Raw genomic sequence first — 18,879 nt, 5'->3', positions numbered from 1 at the left:
CCATTGACTAATCAATGAATTGACTAATTGTTTCTACTGGATTGTATCTCAGTGTTTCACTGATACCGGAAGCTGTTTTTGGTCCTTGAGTGCTCTCATGCATTTGAATGGAGCCAGTCTGCGGAGATGCCAACACAGGGGCTCTGGCAAAACAATGCATCGGCATCTGGCAGGGTAGAAAATATGTGCAAGCACACATTCCACACTGTTTTTGGTCTGAATCTTCTTGAACACATCCAACTAAAATAACAGCTAAAAGAACGTCCACTGCAGTTCTTATTGAAGTTGAAGGAGAAAAACAAGTCATGTCCATTTCACACACAAAAAAAATCAAATGTTTCGAAAGGAATGATTCTCTAGGATGCCAGTATGACATCAAGCCATTTTAGTGTGCACAACAGGAAGTACTGTATATAGAGTGCAGTGTGTCCAAAGGGTAGTACCCTTTGGACAAAAATACATGAGCGATGGTTTGATGAACACAATCAAACAATCCGATCTGTACAGGTGAAGCTCAATGTGGAGGAATGACAATATTATAAACAGGAAGTGTCTCAGCGCAGTGTTCCTGATGTAAGGAGCGTGTTCCAACAGCTCCGACCTGCCCGGCTGTTTATGACCATCTGACATAAAACTCCATTTGACAGACAGAGCAGATAATTGACCACAGGCTCCCATTAACACATACGGCTAATTACTCAGCATCCGTCACATCTAATTTCCACCGTTGCTTCATTTAGCACAGCGGTTCTCAACCAGGAGCCGGCGATGCCTAAAGCTCTGCTTCCTTTCCAGCAGTTCAGTTTGATTCGCTGACTGTACTTCCAGCAAGAAATGTGTCTCACGCTTTTAGGGCAAGACACCTGATTCCAGGCTCTGTCTCCCTCTCTCACACAGCCTGAACAAATCTCACAAAAAAGCCATTCCTTGGTGAAAAATACAATGCAGGTTACAGGCTTCCTCTGCACACAGAACACCAGTCTGGATGGAAGGGTCAAGGTACATGGAGGTAAGACGTTTATCCAGTCGCATTATTTCATTAAAGCAGCCATCCTTAGCTCCACAAAATCTATTCTACTGTGGGTCCAAACTGCTTTCCTCTGGAGCTTCTATATCTACACATTCTGCCCTGTGAACCTTATTATTACAAGGACTTTTCAGTTTTGCTGCTTGAATGCAATGTCTCACAATATATGCAACAGTGGCATCACTGACACTAAAAATGACCTATGATGAAGGGCAACAGAAGGAACAGTGAAAAGACAGTTTACTGTACTATAAGTTACTGGAGCAGTTGCCTTATTGGACAGATCATGAATACACATAAATAGGAATGTCAGTGTTTTGTAAGTCATGAATAAAAATCGTCTAATTACTCTCTGCTATTGACAGAATATTTGAGGTGTTGTTGCATTATAGTTTTGAGACTTTGCTGCTTCATGGATTTAAAGTGCCCATATTATGAAAAGAAATCACTTTTTCACTTTTGTGTCTCTGGTGCTTCCACACACATACAAAATTGGAAAAAAAACATCCATGGTGTTTTGAGTGAGATACGGTTTCTGAATGTGTCCTGCCTTCAGTCTCCTGGTGAGCTGGTCAAAATCTGCACGGCTTTCTAGTCACTAGCCGAAACGCCGGGCTAACCGCTAGCATGCTCGTTCTCAATGGCAAAACACTGCTACAACACACACTAGTTCACCGTAATCGACAAAATAACTACTTCTATGTCCCTGTTCTGCAGCTATTCCACACAAAGTTGGAAGTGCGCCCTCGTTTAGAAGAAATCTCCCGGCTAATCCTGCCTTGTACTGACTGAAGTTAGAGAAACAGCTAGCTAGCTGATGTGATCCTTACCTAACTACATGCGACTCCCAGTACAGAAGTGGGATGTCTCACTCTGTAGCTAAAACAGAGAGCTCAACACACAGGGTGAAAAGAGGAGCTGCAGCAATGTGCAGTACAACAAAAATATGGTGTTTTTTGAAAATTAAACCATGTAAACCTTCTGGTACAACCTCAAAATACAATTATGAACCTGAAAATGAGCATAATATGGGCGCTTTAAACGTTCTTAATACTGTGGCCTCTCTCCTCCTGGTCCATTTTAAAGTTCAGTTCACCCAAATTACTAAAAATACCTCATTGTGTCAATGTCCTCTGGTGTGATCTATCCACACAGATTTCAGTCCCAAACCTTTAATATGAATGAGGTGAATGGAACTGAATTTGTGGCGCTCACAGCATTAAGAAAAATTCAACAGCAACATCTTTTCAGAGCAAGGTGGGAAGGGACGGTGTGGAGGTTGGGGTGGTGGATGGGGTTGCTCGCCTGACTCCCTTGTGGGACTCTGGAGTTATCGTCCAATCACACTGCAATCCACATTTGCTTTTTGTTTGGCCATTTCAATCTTTCTCCCAACCAAAGGTTTAGTTGCCTAAGCTTAACCCCACCATGGTTATCAGGTGCAGATATTGTAAAATAAATATTTAAAATGTAATCATTGAACAGATAGTTTCCAAAATAGTTCAATATCTATGTTGAAAGACAATACATTCCAATGAGTGAACCCCCCATGTTACACTCGTGCAGTCATATGACAGCAGCTCTGTCTGCATTAGTGTTGTGAGTGAGATCTACTGCTTACGGTCTTAATGTGTGGCCATGGCTGCTTGCTGGAGTTGATGAATGAAGCTGCCACATTAGCATGACAGTTCTCGCTGAGGGAATGGATGGATGGAGAAGAATTACCAATAGCATTCTGGAAAACTGTGTCTGCCACTAATGGAGAGGAAACCCCTCAACACAAATGTGTGTTGATCCTGACATCACCAGACCAAACTGCAAATGTGAGTTACTTTGGAACCTCTCAGGTCATTTTCGATTTCCAAAAGGGCGCTATCATGGACCAAAATGCCCCAGGACACAATTGGGTAGACCTAACAGAGCAACGAAACACGAGATGTAGTGCTGAACGATGGACAAATGGAAACAACAAGACAAACTGTGACGGCGTTCCACATTAGCAGCAGACATCTTGGATATTTGCCAAAAATGCCTTTTTACTAATCTAGGTTTATGCTAGCCGGGTGAGCAAGCCAAAAATTACACCATCATGTATTTTGCATAAAGCACGAAGGCTCTGCATGTTACTAGTCATTGTCTAAAGCACGCCCCATATGAGATAAACAGTTGTGATTGGCCTAGTCTATATCGACGATGTTTCACTTCCGGGATTGTGCCGGTGCTGCCAGAAATTCCGCCTTCCCCTTCCTCTGTCTTTGTGTTGGCGTTCTAACCTCCGGTGGATTTGTGAGGACTATGGTTAACTGCTCCTCAGATCTCTGCAGGGTAAATCCACACAGCTAGCTAGACCATCTGTCCAATCTGAGTTTTCTGTTGCACGACTAAAACTACTTTTGAACGTACACATGTTCCACCAAAACAAGTTCCTTCCTGAGGCTATTTTGCAGAGGCACCGTGGCTCCAGTCCAGCACTTGGTGCCGCCCAAAACGATTGTGATTGGTTTAAAGAAATGCCAATAAACTAGAGCATGTTTTTCTCCCATCCCGGAATGCTGTGTGGACTAGCCAGACCCTCCTCCATGGCGCTGTGGAGGAAGGTCTGGCTATGGGAGACTATGATTGAGACTTTCCCCAAAAAACGCTCTTATAGGTTGTTTGTTCAAGCAGCAATTACAACTCATAGTAACGTTTCTAGTGACGGCGTAGTGGCCGCAGTATTTGAGAGGAGAAAAGCTGGAAGTAAGGTGAGGAAGTATAAGAGCACCAGAGGCAGGTTGGGGTGGTGGATGAGTCAAACAAACACAGGAGACTTCTGTGTAACCAGAAGTAAGTAACGTAACAGGAATAAACCGTGATCTTCTTCTTAACACCAACCAAGTAGCTTTGGTGCCTAAACCTAACCAAACAGCGACCATTTCACAACGTTAACAATGTGTCTAAAACTGTGACCATTACATTCTCTGGTTTTGATATGAGGACAGAAAACGCTCCTGTGGGTCGTCCCAAAGGGGAGGAATAATCGACCAAAATCGTCGTATGGTTTGGAGGTTGGTCTGAACGGGAGGGGAACCAGACACATGTGCCAGAGCAAATTAAACATGAGCTTGCAGATTGGTCTGGTTCCCAGGCTCATGTGTGGTGTTCTGGTACATTTCAAACATCCGTCAACAACAGGATGTAAAGAAGCAGAAGCACAACACGCTCCACTCAGAGTGGAGCTACAGAAAAAACTTGAGGCACTATGTTATCCCTTTAGATATCTCATATTATCCACCTGAGCATATACACCGCCCGGAAGTCTCCGTCACAAAGATCTCAAGAATCATGTAAATGGTCTCTCACTGATTTCCCTGTAAATTTGCTTCCATAAATGGCCCCCAACGCAGCCTGCATCCAACCCTGCCTCCAACTAAAATGTTAACAGTGGAGCATTGGAGATTTTAACTGTTTCTTTATCTTTGCTTAAAAGCATAGTTCATCCTGAAAGGTTCTCACCAGTGGCTTAGCCTGTTTTGCATGTTAACTACAAATTGTAGTTAGTAACTTACTAAGCTGTTTCCAGAGCTTTCAGCCAAATCCCAAGGCCTTCATCAGCAGAAAAGAAGCCATGTAATACCTAAGTAAGTCAACCTGGCATTTACCACAGATACAAATTGTGTGTTTAATATTAGTCCAAAAGCAGGATGTTGTTTTACTTTTCAGGCAGCCATTTTGTTCTTCTAATTTCGGTATACTATTAAAAAGTAATTTGCAGGGACTTGACTCATATAACTAATGCACATTGAGAAACTAGCTGTATATTTCTTTGTTACATTTTTGTCACTGTGATTGTAGCAGGGACCAATGTTTGGAACTGCTCATCATCTTGCATTTAAGATTGTCCCACAATCCAATAACTGACAGCTGTCACAAAGCCACAGCTGGAAATTCAATTGTATATGACAAATAATAACCCATCATGATTTCTTACATTCAAAAGGTTGATGTTAGTTTTTTTTTTTTTTTTTTTGCCTATTTAGCTTTTAAGCTTGTAGTTTTGGCTTGACGAGATATGGGTCATTTCTGTGAGATCAACTGAGCCTATCATTTCTAGATTTATATTTTTATTACAAAAACGGTTTAAAACTTTTAGTCTTTTTTGATTCAGGTTTGATTCAAATTGTGCACAATTCATCAATTGAATAAAAATAACTTAATAGACAGAGAGATAGACTCACTGCTGAAGTTTGCACAGACCATAGATTCAGTTCACATCGTCGTCCTGACCTTAAATTAAAATTTGGGATTTATAACAAAAATGAGTTAAAAATCCATGAATGGATCTTGTACTATAGGGGGGAGAACAACATTTAAAACAAGCTCACGGATACTTAGTCATTACAAATCACTGGTTTATAAAGTAGTTGTATTTAATGTGTTAGCGAACATTGGCCCATTTACACACACAGCAGTGTCATATTTTAATATTAGTAACATAAGGAGTCTCAGACTGTGTCTCTCTGCTGTTTGCTGCTGCTGCTGCTGTAAAAGCATTTATGTACTGGCTTGAATAACTATAATATTGATAAGGTACATGACAGTATAATTCATTAAAAAGTCATGCAGTACTGTATGTAGCCCCTGCATCTTTGTCAGAGACCCGTAACCTGACGCTGGCTGACTGGGGAAGTAGAGTGTCACCTCACACTTCTCTATCAGTCAGAAAGGGTATTGTCTTTCCATCGGGCTGCAGTGGTGTGATCCGAGGCCAGGAAACATGACCAGCAGCTATTGTTAGGCTGATGTCACCCTGTCACTCCCAGCCAAATGAGTGGGGGGGCTGTGGTGGCATCTGAGATAGCAGCTCTGTGTGTGTATGTGTGGGGGGGTAATGATTAGTGATGAGGGGTGGAGTTAGTGAGAGCCTGAACTACCACGGCCACTTGAATTTCCCAGCTTCCTCGGTGCCAGCCTGCTGGCTCCGACTGATATCTCTGTGATAGTGGAGGCAGCAGTTGAAGCAACAATGACGGGTGTCAGGTAAATGTGGTTGAAGGAAATCATAAATTAGGGATGATCATTTACATATCTGCCTGGATTATATGGGGGATACATTCTACCACCAGGCATCTGTGACAGCTACCACAGCATTATCTGCTGGAAGATTCCGTTCTAAATAAGCTACTTAGTTTTTGTTTCAGACAAAAAGTTCATTCTCAACTAAATCTTGTATTGGTATTAGTTATGTTACATCACACTCAGATTGAGCAAACATTTGAAAATACAAATCCCAGGCTGCACCATTCCATCAAATAGAATTATTTTTATAAACCAGCAAATATGTTACACACTGACAAACTGTGGCTGTGGATAATCTCAATACTTGAGATTTGGTATGGACAAAAACATGTTCTGCATTAGAGATAACGTTTTCAAATGTTAAATGCTGATCACAATCCGTACACTTTGTGTCTTAAATTGGCATAGATAAACCAGGAACTATCTGATCAAAGAATAAGTAATGAAATTATTAAACTAATGCTACAAGTTCTACACATGACATAAGTCCCACCAACTGTCCTGGTGTAGCTGTCCTATAAGCAGAGCCACAGCTCTCAGTGAGGACACTGAGTTCATGTCCTCTGTATGCATTCAGGGCCTTTGGGAGTTTCAGCAACCTACAGGGCATTCACTATCTACAGCTTCAAACTGCACAAGGTGGGTATGTCATTGGGAGATTCCAGCATATACTTTATGTTAAAACATTAGTACAGAGGAACTACTTCCCCGACACAATCTTATGTCTGGCACTGTAGAGAAAGGGTTGAAAGTGGATTTACTGAGCTATATCTTGGGGGGGGGGGATTACAGAAACTATATTTAAACAGTTGACAAACCCAAATAATACAATTTTATGTAGGCTATACTTTTGGTGTCTGGGCAGAATTGTTGCATTGGCATTTGTCTTGGACTCATGACTTCAGTATTTCTAAAATCCTGTTCCTTTCTGTAATTCAATGACTTTATTCATCTTTCAGCAGTCTTTCTAAAAATCTAAAATAAATCACTCAAGTTCTCTTTCCATATTCTGATAGATTAATATCTACTGTGGTGGGTAAAATGTGAACATCTTGTCATTGTTCTTATCAATCAACAGCTCCCATGAGGCTTGGACAGTGGGCCAATGACTTGCTGAGAAAAGGGGGTGGGACTCTCTATATAGACACCGGCCATATGGCCATACAAGGGCACTAAAATACAAAATGAATGCAAAATCTGGATGACTACTCCATGCAAAGCATTATGCAAAGAAGCTGTCTATTGATTGACATCAAGAAGATGACGAACAAAACATTTACAAAGTCAGCCTCCTTTCAGTGGGCGGGAATCCCCACTCTCCTTTCTGTCAATCACTTCCCAATCTAAATTTGCTTTCTCTACCTCCTCATGCTCCTGATTTGTCTCATTTCTTTCACATGTAACCACTGTCCACTGCATCATGACCAGATAATTGTGTCAAGCTGTGCTCCAAGGCATTATACAAATAAAGTGCCCAGTGAGCGGGATTATCAGAGAGGTTAATTAACTTATGTTAGACCTGATCTTTGTGGCCCGATGGCCTAGACAGATCAGAACGGACACATCCAGATTACTCTCAATAAGGAGCCACAGAGGGCAGGCTGCTAAGCCGTGCACACGCACACACACACACACACACACACACACACACACACACACACACACATACACACGTCTGCTTCACTATCTGACATGTGAGTGTATAAGAGAGCACTGATACAGAGGGGGCCCCTCGTGCTTCAATAGGAATGTAATGGCATGCATTATGCGCACACACACACACACCTGCACAAACACATTAATCTATGACAGGAGGTTCAACAGATGGAACCGGTGTGTGTATCTCTTTCTGTGTCCGTCAGCTAGTTGCCATTTTTGCATTCACGTCCACCCCCACCTCCAAAATACACGCTGTACTGGTTCATGTTTCAATCCTTCCCCGGGGTTCCAATGAACTCACCTCCAACATCTCCCGTCCAATTCCAGGACTAAAACACATTATGTTCATTCAGCTTTTGCCGTTTAAATACTCCACGCTATTCTGCTCTGGTTGCCGGGATGCAAGAAGCGGCACCGTAAAATAAAGAGAAGTGGAGTAAGAGCAGGGAGGCTGGAAGGTGACTGGCAAACACTTCTAACTGTGGTTGGTTTGGGCTGGAGGGGGGCACATGACCAGGGTTCCTTTCACCCAATGTAAGCAACACAGTGAGACGTCCAGGTTCTGCTGCAAAAGTTAAAAAAAAAAAAACTCATTCATAGTCACGCTGACATTTGTAATAACGCTGATTACAACAAATATCAGAATATAAACAAACACATGGACGTCTCATGTCAGTTAATGGCACTATAACAGTTTTCTGAACACTGTCCCTCTTGTAACTCTGTGGACGTGATAGGTATTTACAGGTCACGTTGACACGAGGCCTGTCGAGTGCTGAGCTATGAGAACGGACAGGCAGACGCCACAGATCACATCGAAAACGTTTGATGTGGAAAGATAAAGAAGTTATGATGATGTATACTAAGCCCACAGGTGCAACTGGATGGGAACTGTAGTTGTATCAAACTAATGCTTTCCTAAATCCATGATGGCTTCAAATAGCAAGTGTACTACTACTAGCATTAACACTGGAGTCACTGTGACACTAAAAACATCCACACATGATCAATTCTAAATTTACAGTTTTAAATGCACACTCGGCTCTAATACGTACTGTACATATCATCCATCACTGTCAAATATAAATCCTGCACACTGTATATACTGTATATACACATGTTTACATGCCTAAACTGTATACTGTACATTACAGCTGCACAATTGTTTTTTTGTCATCGCTGACAAAGGCTGCGACATATTATATCGCAATAGACACTCAAAGATTATTTGTGTTAGTTGAAAGAAAATAGCAGAAAACCTGCTCTTTCAAATGTAACTGTCATTATTTTGTTAGTGGTGCCTTTTATATTCAACTCAATGTTCAATTTGTTCAGTAAAACCAAGCCACTGACAGGACGCCTGAAAAGGCTCATCATACATGGACAGATCCTCCCCACTGCCCCACACAGACCTTGACACACAAACGTTTATGGCAGCAATCTAATCTGCTAGCTTGGCGTTTGACTATCAATGATTACTCAATTTTGTTAGCGCAGCTGCTACCCAGGTGGCACATGCAAATCTCAAGTGTACAGCTTTTGATTACATATATTGGGTCAAAAAATGCTGAATGGCCATTATAGTAAATGCAAATGAGGCTGAAGGTCACAGATATTGAAGAATCAGTGAATTCTTTCGGCCCTGGGTTTGTTATCTGGAGCCTCTGATCTGTGTGCACGTTGTAATGGCTTTTACATTCAGCCTTTAGTGGAAATGATGAAATTTACAGTTAATAAAATGTTTTCTTGATGCATATTGATGTTTCACAGCAGTACCGACCTACCCATTTAAAAAACCTATCATTATTATCATTTAGTCCTAGACTTTTTTTCACTAAAGTCAACTTTGGTAACTGGAATGAGAGTCTCCAGGGTTTTAGAACAATCCATCTTGTCTTAGGGTTTTCTGAGAATTAGAATAAATATGTATTAGTTTGTTGGTCTTACAGTCTATAGATAATTATCACTGTGGAGGAGCTAAAACCAGCTAATGTTTGGTATTTTGACTTAAATATGTATTCATTAATACTACCGTTAATTTATTTGCTGGCAATGCCTGCCATCCAAATGTAACTGTGTAGTGTAGATTGATTAGTGAAGTCTGCAATCCATTGGAAACTATCCAGGGACACAGGAGCAAAAAACAGTCACCTTGACCAAAGGAACCAGGGTCTAAATTTAGTTCCTGGGCCCCAGAAACTCCCTGCTCTGCGGTCAGTACTTTCATGCTGTTGTTTTTTAGTCTTTATGGTTTTTTAGATGACGTGGAAACACAAACGGGGTTGGGTGACTTGTTGAGTTTCTCTGGGATTATGTGGTCAGAGCTGTTAAGGTTATCGTGGCAACAACAAATACAGAAATGTTACTTGTGGAAAACCTAAACATGTTTCTGCAAGTTGACTTTTCTAACATAGGCCTACTAAAATGAACGGCTGCCTGAAAGATGTCAAAAACACAAATCTAAAATCTAAAACTCGATGCGATGCCTTGAAAAATGGTCAGCATTGACACTAAAGCATCCAGGTTGTTAAACCAGTGATGTGAGTTATGGTTAGTGAGCTCTATGGTCCCAACTTGGGCCTGTAAAGGCGTGTTCATGCTGTACACCATTACAAACAAAGCCAATGAAAAGACGTAAAAGGATGCCAACTGTTGTGAATTTGCTCTGGGTGGTGCGTATCCAGGTGGAGAAGCATCCATGCAAGTAAAAAAAAAAAAAATGGTTTAGCTTGAGCCAAACACTGACTGGATTATAAAGACCATCGACTCTGCTTTACATGCAGTCTGACCCACCTCTACACCTTTACAAACCTTATGACAGCATGTTACCATGTTAGATTGAGCCAGAGTAAAAATGTCAAAATTATCTATATTAATTAATTACCAACTTATTTTTATCCAATTGCCATTTGTCAGTCAATTGAAAATGTATCACAGTATTTTCCAAGCGTTACTTAGAATCATCTATTGAATTAGATTTTTCTAAAGTGATTGACAGATGATGACAATGGTTTTGCTTTGATCATATTACAAGTGCTAGCAAATCATCATTTCATTGTATCACTGGCTCACTTGTATATAACAATGTTTGAATCACATCTGATTCCATTACTCCACAAACTCTTATTTCCATTCATTTTTGGCCTTTTGTTTGTGTGGCATCGTCCCCGCTCCAAACCCAATAATCCAACCGTTAAGGGCCTCTCAGGGTCCCGTAGCTAACGACGTGAAGCACTGCACCGTTATGTTGTGTTACACCACATTTCTCCTATAACAATGTTAGCAGCGACGACATGATGCACAGAGATCTAAAAAGTGATACAAACATGCATCTAATCAAAAGATCACACGTCGTCATGGTAATGCTGAGGGCCTCCCCAACAATGGCAGGATGGAAAATGCCAGCGAGAGACGTAGCGGTGAGGCAATGTTTGCCCAACAGTCAGATCTCGTAAACAGAGAGGGGGGCTTTTGCAAGCAGCTGCAGAAATTCCAGGCTGCTGCGATTAAAAAGTAACACCCACATTGAGGGAGGGGAGGGTGTTTGAACAGGCCAACCCTGCCTCTGTTTTAATGAAAAGAGAAGAGCCATTTGCAGTAAAAACAAGAACGTCTCAGTGGCACATTGGGCCGAGCCCACTTTTCCCTGCGTGCCGACTCCCAGGTCCCTTCACGCAGAGACACAGAATGAAAAGAAAAGACACAGCTCCAACACGCTGTCCTCCCGAGAGGCTCCGCAAAGGATGTGTCTGTGAATTAAAGATGCCGTTGTAACAATTCCAAATATTCTGTACAATTAATTGTGTCAGAAATAACTGCGGTTAACAATAAAGTTGTCTCTTTCATTTATATTTAAAAACATTTATTTATTTATTTATTACTTTTATACTCAAATTAAAGTTTTGAATGAATTCCAGGATACATCTTTTGGTTACATCACTGTCAATACAAATACACAGCCTATGAAGTAAACCACGCCTCTTTATTATCATAAAACAGTTTTTCTAACTGTACCCCCCTTTGTTATTTTTGTTGCTATGAACGTATACGTATAGGGTCAAGTGAAACCAACTAGCATAGCTTTAGCTCAACAGTCCGACCAATAATCACTTCTATAATTACAATTTGGCATATCTAAACAAAATCACCAACTACCACCAACAGTCATCCCTCTTAGGACCTTAGCTAATGTTAGCAATTCATTAAAAAAATTAGACAATTAGACAATTATGTAATAATTGTTACAGGCCTACCAAAAACCAATAACAACGCAGTGAGTCGGGGCTTTTGTTGTTGGTATTACCCACTTGTTAATCCTTCTCTGGAACTAGTACTGAAACTGAAGACTTGTCCAGGCCTGACAGAGACGCAGCGATGCCCACTAGGCTGACCACACACACACACACACACAAACAAACACACACACACACACACACACACTTCAGATCCTCCTTTCCCTCTATAATTTCTGCTGTTTTCCCTTTAGCCCCCCCCCCCACCCACTCCTCCTCCCGTCCATGTGGCAGCCCACCATATAACCGTAATGGCACACAGTGAAAGAATCCAGGAATGCCATTAAAGCATTTCCAGTGACGGAGCACATTTTAAAGTGAGCTACAGCTGTTATGAATATGTGGAGCCAAAGATCCTGGCGGGACGCCGGGGCCCCACGCACTCCACCTATTGGCTGCGCTGCCTGATGAAAAAAAAGAAATAGCTCTTTGCCATGTGGATCATTTGAAGTAACATGTTTCACAGTGGGTCACGTGATGGGACGGGTTGCCACATCCCTGACAGAATGCGGACGCAGGAGTCACGGCGCAGCAGCAGCATGTGTCTCTGTCCGAGCGCGTCTCCCTGCAGCTTTTATGGTCACATTAAAGTGGGAGGTGCTGGGGGAGATCGGAGGACTGATTGTTTTTCAAGACGAGCCCTTTGATACATGGCTGAAAAATACTGAATGCACAATCTAAGAACCACACCCGTGGTTTTAGCCCTCTTCCTACATTTCACTGTGAGTGCACGGTAACCACGTTTCAAACAATGTCTCTTGTCCATATGTGAATGTACTTTGTCCAACACGCAGGGATACATTTGCTTCCATTCATTTCTGTATGATATGAAACTCTGGTAGCAGTAAAATCTTGAATGTTCGCTGTGGTGTGTTACACAGGCTTCGAGATAGGGTTAACTGATTTTTAAACCGTGTACAAAATTGAATGGGAACCAGCAGCTGCTTGGAACTAGCTGGGAGTATCAGCCGTGCTCTCTGTCAGATAAAGATGAACGACAGAAACAGGAACAAATCTTTTCACTCATATATAACAAAGATCCTTCCTCGACACACTGTCAGTTGGTCAAAATAACGGTCGTTTCTCTAAGACCGAGTGACCTCCATACTTTTTTTTAAAAAATTTTAAGAGGTATGAAAAGCTAAATATTAATATTGCTGCCCGAGCTTGGAGACTCCAGTGCTGACCAGATACATGAAAAGAAAATGTGCTCAAATGCAAAATGTATGTGCACATGTTATAATTTGGCTTTAAACACTGTGGGCTATGGCTTTAAGGTGATGAAACCAACAGCTCCTTGGAACAAGAGCTTGACAAATAAATTTTAACTGCAAGAATTCAAAATTTAAAAACCTGCAAAAACACTGGCATGTTCCTTTAAAGAATCGTCACCAAAGCAATCCTACGTTGCGTTTCTCCCCTCACTGGACCATTCCTTAACAGCCGGGGATGACTGCCTGTAATCTAAAGCTCAGCGCACTGTTGAGTCTCATTAATACAGACGGAGAGAGGAAAAAATAGCCACACAGAAAAAAATATTTTAACCTGTCATTTTCTCATTTTGATTTATTGAAAGTACTAAATTAATCTGCCACATTGGTCAGATTTATGTTCCTGTTTTCCGACACAGAAACCAGTGTCAGTACTTTCAGGATCTGTTCTGCACTGCTATCAGGAACGTCACACTATTCTTAAAACATTTGGATTTGTTTTTAGGAAATGTGCCTTAAAGGACTTATTAGTATACCACATGACATGTGCAGATGAATATTTTGCAGTGTGGAAGCTGTGAGTGGCAGGGGGAGGGGAGTGAAATCATACACCGATACAGCCGGAGCTCCCTCCTCCTCCTCCTCCTCCACCACTTTTCTATAGTTGTTAGAAAAACAAGCTGGAAGAGCTACAATCCACAAAAAGGAGTGGCTCCATATACTGACATGTTCATTACATGGCATTATTCACTCAGGGAAATGTCGCGCCGCTGTCTGTCTGTGAGCAGAGAATGGCTTTGAATGTCAGCGTTTCAACGAGCTGCAAAAACACCTCTCCCAACAAGTCATTTAGTGTCAAATAATGGTCGAGGGCTGAATTTGAATTTGAGGGCTGACCTATTTCAGGAGGCTTTAAAAAAATGACATATTTTAAAGTAACACAGAGTAAGAACACTGCACTATAATTAAGGAAAATACAATTGACTGAAAGGAATTCTTGAAGCAGGGTTGTTTGTATCAGAAACTGGAATTTTCACTAAAATAATTCTTATAACAACTTTGTTCAGATGGAGGCATATTACACAGTCACTTTAAAAGATGTGGGCATTCTGCAGATGAACGTCCAGTACAAAGACAGTATAGTCAGAGCATGTATTCGCATGCTGCATTGACTTTAATGAAGAAAATCTGGCAGATATATCCCAGGATTGACCATCACAATGTGTACTTTTATGCAGATCTTACGGTGGGCCCAACACACAAAACACGGACATGAGAAAAGTTCTCCAAATCTAAATTCACCTAATGTTCTAATATGTCTTACTGTCAGGCAGTGAATGTCTGGCTCTGTTGTGATGAAGGTCGGTGGACGACAACAGAAATAAGATGATTCGTGTTATCACTGACAAAGTCAGATATGTTGTATTTTAACGGAGTGGCATACCAATCTCCAGGGAGTTTAGTTTAACTTTACTGTTGCTTTTTTTGATGCACATTGCTCTCATTGTTTGTGTTTTCCCTCTCGTATGTGTTGTGGTAATTGGATTTGGAATTGCATTGCCTTAGTGTTTTGTCCTGTACGTGTTTTGTCTGGTAGACCACCAGAAGATCCAGATGCTAACAATTTCCAATTATTTAAAAATACATAGAAGATTGTACAGCCTAGAAATGTCCCTCTGACTGCATTTCTAGTTTACCAAAGATCCTTCAGATTTGAGTCGTTAAATTCAAGATTTTACAAAGTATACAACAAGAACCGCACCACAGGTTTAGAATATTTTCTACAACTAAACACATATTTTGGATTACTGATGAAGCATAACATTCATTTTCCCTTCCTTCCAGACAGTATTTTCTGCTCCAGCACACTTTGAAAGTCAACTTGCAGAGACTTGAAACCACAGTGAGTAATCCACCACCGTGAGCATCACGTCTGCTTTAATTGTTGTGGGAGTTAAATTATTGTTCTGTGGTAAAACAGAGCGGATTTTTCAGATCCATCTGCAAACCCACCAACACTTAATGTTTTAAAACACTAAAAGCAAGCTCAAACTATTTCCTATATAAGCCTTTCAACAGCAGACTAAGATAATTCACATATCCATTTTCATGTTATTTAGTTATGTTAAGGATTCAGCTTTCTGAGTGGAGATGTGAGTTCATCTGAAACGTGTGTGTGTGTGTGTGTGTGTGTGTGTGTGTGTGTGTGTGTGTGTGTGTGTGTGTGTGTGTGTGTGTGTGTGTGTGTGTGTGTGTGTGTGTGTGTGTGTGTGTGTGTGTGTGTGTGTCTGTGTGTGTATAAGAGAGGAAGCATGGCCGAGATGTAACAGCACGCGATTTTGTTTCTGTTTCGTAATAGTTCGGCACTGAGCCGACTCCTAGCTACATACACACACACACACACACACACACACTGCCAGACAGGGAGATCCCAGCATTTTTGGGTGTGTGCCAGGCTGGAATACCACCAGATCCAGTTTCCTGCATTTCCTGAGCCGCTGCCAAAACTATACGCAACACCTCTCTCTCTCTCTCTCTCTCTCTCTCTCTCTCTCTCTCTCTCTCTCTCTCCGCCTCAGGTCTTTTTGTCATCTCCACTCAGCATCTTTATCTGTCACCAGGAATTTCTTTTATGTTTTACCCTCTTTACACTCTCATCTCTTTAGATTATGCCGGGTCATTAAAAAGCTAAAAGAAGTTTTACCAGCTGCCTGTCATCATTCTTTATTTGGGTTGTGGTTACCGTTTGAGAATGCAAAATGTTAATGCAAGCTATACACATATCAAAAAACATATTTTCAAATTTATACATACATTTATATGTAGTGTTTTTGCCAGAATCGCCTCCCATGTTGTTCCAGAGCTCTACAGAGTGATTTAGCAGCTCCTGTAAACACCGGCTGCTCCCATTTGGTTCAGATCAGATTAAAACTTGTCCGCCTCAGTGAGGCCTTTTTATACTTAGCACACATCTTGTTTCTATTTCCAAAGATGCATTTACTGCCTTCAAATGTGGTTTTGTTTTGCAGCTTTGAGCATGCTTAGTATGCTGGCTCCACTCTGTCTGCCTAGCAGCCATAAGCATCCTTTTATTGTCCCATGACCATTACGCTGAATGACTACATACAAATGACCCCCACAATAACTGCACATCCTGAGGAATCTTTGAAGCGTATGTTACATGGAGCACGCGTGTACGGCCACAGGAAACTTGTCTTGATGAAAATAAAGAGATTTCAGCTAAAAATAGAGGCTTTATGACAATAATAGGTGTATAGAATTTAAATCCATCTGCTGAAGCTTTTCCGTTGTTCATAAGATCTAATAACTTTAAGGACGCTCACTTACCATCATATCCTGTGATGGCAAATGTCAAACAAACTATCCACTCAAATGACTATGTAGCCGATAAACTTATGTAAACTATAACAACAATAATTCTAAATACGCCATTAATGAATCATAGATGTGAAGTGAAAACAACGACCTGGATGGCAAGCGCTCTCTCCAGGCTCATCTCACCATCCTCCACACATAATTGTCTCTATATTGAGGCTGTTGGTTTCAGCCCTATTTAAATTGCATTGCCGTGCATTGGGATGCTTTAATGTGCAGCGCTAATGCAGTCACTAATGTACACATCACATTTAGGGAAGTCTGTAAATGATCCATTATAAATAAAAGATGACATGCAGCATCCACAGTCACTCAGACAGTATAGATCTGCCTGCTGCAGACCACTGCGTACCAATCAAATAACTTACTGTCATTAACTGGCAACACAACAAAAGGGCAAACCATTTGATTACGTTTGATTTGATAACTTTTATAAAGCTGTAATCACCAAATTGAAAGGATAGACACAAGCCAAAGCTTTTTTTACAATCTGGCAACCAGAAATATGTTGTTATCTATTGTTTAGTCAGTAATAATACAGTTAGCCTATACGTGTTTGTAACCCATCAAATAGCCCAACGCTTGAAAAGTTGTTAATACAATGATTTTGATCCGGATCCTCTTGGACTCTCAGTGGTGGTATGTGTCTGTCAATCTGTGGGAATTTTCACAACAATGTAAAAGTTGTTCTCATTAATTTATAACTGATCTATAACGCTAGTAAATGACTTATTATTGATTAATAAAGCTGTTAGTCACAGTTTATTCCCCTTTATAAACGATGCGTTGTTAGAAAGCCTCATTATAGCTAACGTGCCCCCAAGATCCAGCCTCAGTCCAACAGAGACTGACAGCTGACCATTTTCAACTTTTCCCAGCTGAAGCTTCAGTATCAATTTAGTTATAACTCTACATTTCTGCAAATAGTCTACATGTGTTGTGTGCTCACTGACATGTAAGACACAGGGCGCGTGGCTTTGAGAAAAGACTCTAAATGAACATTTTTGATTTCCTTCAGAAAGTCCTACAGCAATATGTTGTCAACAATGTAGCCTATTGTGATGTCCAAATGTGCAGAAAGAGGCAACTATAGAAGGTGGCACAGAAAGCGAAAAGAGTCCAATGAATAAAGTCTTTCAAAAAAGACCTTTTGTTTTTATAGGACCACAATTAGCCTAATTGAATTAAATGAAGAACCCCCCCACACACACACACACATCCCTGAATGTCCCAGAACCCGTTGACAGAGTAACTTTACAGAGGGGGGAAGTGTTCAGCTTACCTGTTTGAACTGCTCCTCATAGGTCCAGTCGTGGTGCTGGGGCTGCGGGGCCAAGGGAGACTCTGCGCGGCGGGCCGGGGCATAGGCTGCCGGGACTCTGGCCATGAGATGCATCGGGCCGCTCTTAGGAGGCAGACCGACTCCCTGGAGCGAGGATGCCCGGTGCTGGTAGTGGTTCAACCCGACATCATCTTCGCCCTCCTCCTCCTCCTCTTCATCCATGATGTCCTGCTCCTCCATGTCGTCTCCCTCCTCTTCCCGGTCCTTACCGTCGCTGCCCGGTCTGGAGGAGGTCCCGTCCTCGGCGGCTCTGCGGACCTCCATGTGTGGGAGCGACGAGTTGGCAACTCCGGCGGCCAGAGCGCCTCGCATCGCCGCCTGGTAGTGTCGGAAAGCCAGCGCTTGTTGGTGGATCTGCGACTCCACCATGGAGCGGAGGTCTTTCTCTGTCTCCGCCTGCCGGAGCTTCTCCTCCAGGGCCATGGAGCGGAGGTCTTTCTCTGTCTCCGCCTGCCGGAGCTTCTCCTCCAGGGCCAGCCGCGCTGCCTGTTGCCGCTGCAGGTTCTCCATGACCGCTTCGAGCTTCATGCCGCCGCTGGCGGGCTGCTGGGACTGGACGCCGGGGAAGGGAGCCGGGATGGGAATGCTACTGGCGGGCGAGAAAGAGCCTTGCTGCGGGGGGGGTGGGGGTGGTTGGGGGGGTGTTGGGGGACGAGAGGATGGTCGTGTATGATTATCACCAGCACTTTCTAAGATTAAAACACACGTTAGCCTCTTTACACACCCGGAGACAGCTCTATCTGACTTTCAGTTGAATATTAAAGCGTTTTTTACACATCGAGCCTACGAATGTGACAAAACAAAAAATTGCGATAAAACACTGTTAAATTGACCAAATGCAAAGTTTTTGAGTGTGAAACATTAGTAGTAGGCTAAAATGTTAAGCGCATTTGA

At 41.9% G+C, this 18,879-nt stretch overlaps 1 protein-coding gene across 2 annotated transcripts in view; it reads right to left on the bottom strand.

Annotated features, from left to right (window-relative positions):
- The window catches only part of arid3c (AT rich interactive domain 3C (BRIGHT-like)), an 87,629-nt gene that overhangs the window by 68,427 nt on the left and 323 nt on the right, over positions 1 to 18,879 (bottom strand). For both annotated transcript variants that reach the window (XM_039803625.1, XM_039803627.1), the window contains exon 2: positions 17,926 to 18,597. In XM_039803625.1, the coding sequence (XP_039659559.1) occupies positions 17,926 to 18,597 (672 nt within the window). The remainder of the gene's footprint in view (positions 1 to 17,925; positions 18,598 to 18,879) is intronic.

This window comes from Perca fluviatilis, chromosome 6, assembly GCF_010015445.1.
Source record: "Perca fluviatilis chromosome 6, GENO_Pfluv_1.0, whole genome shotgun sequence".
In the NCBI taxonomy this organism is placed as follows: domain Eukaryota; kingdom Metazoa; phylum Chordata; class Actinopteri; order Perciformes; family Percidae; genus Perca; species Perca fluviatilis.
The sequence above is the reverse complement of the archived record's forward strand: the minus strand, read 5'-3'. Positions and strand labels throughout refer to the sequence as shown.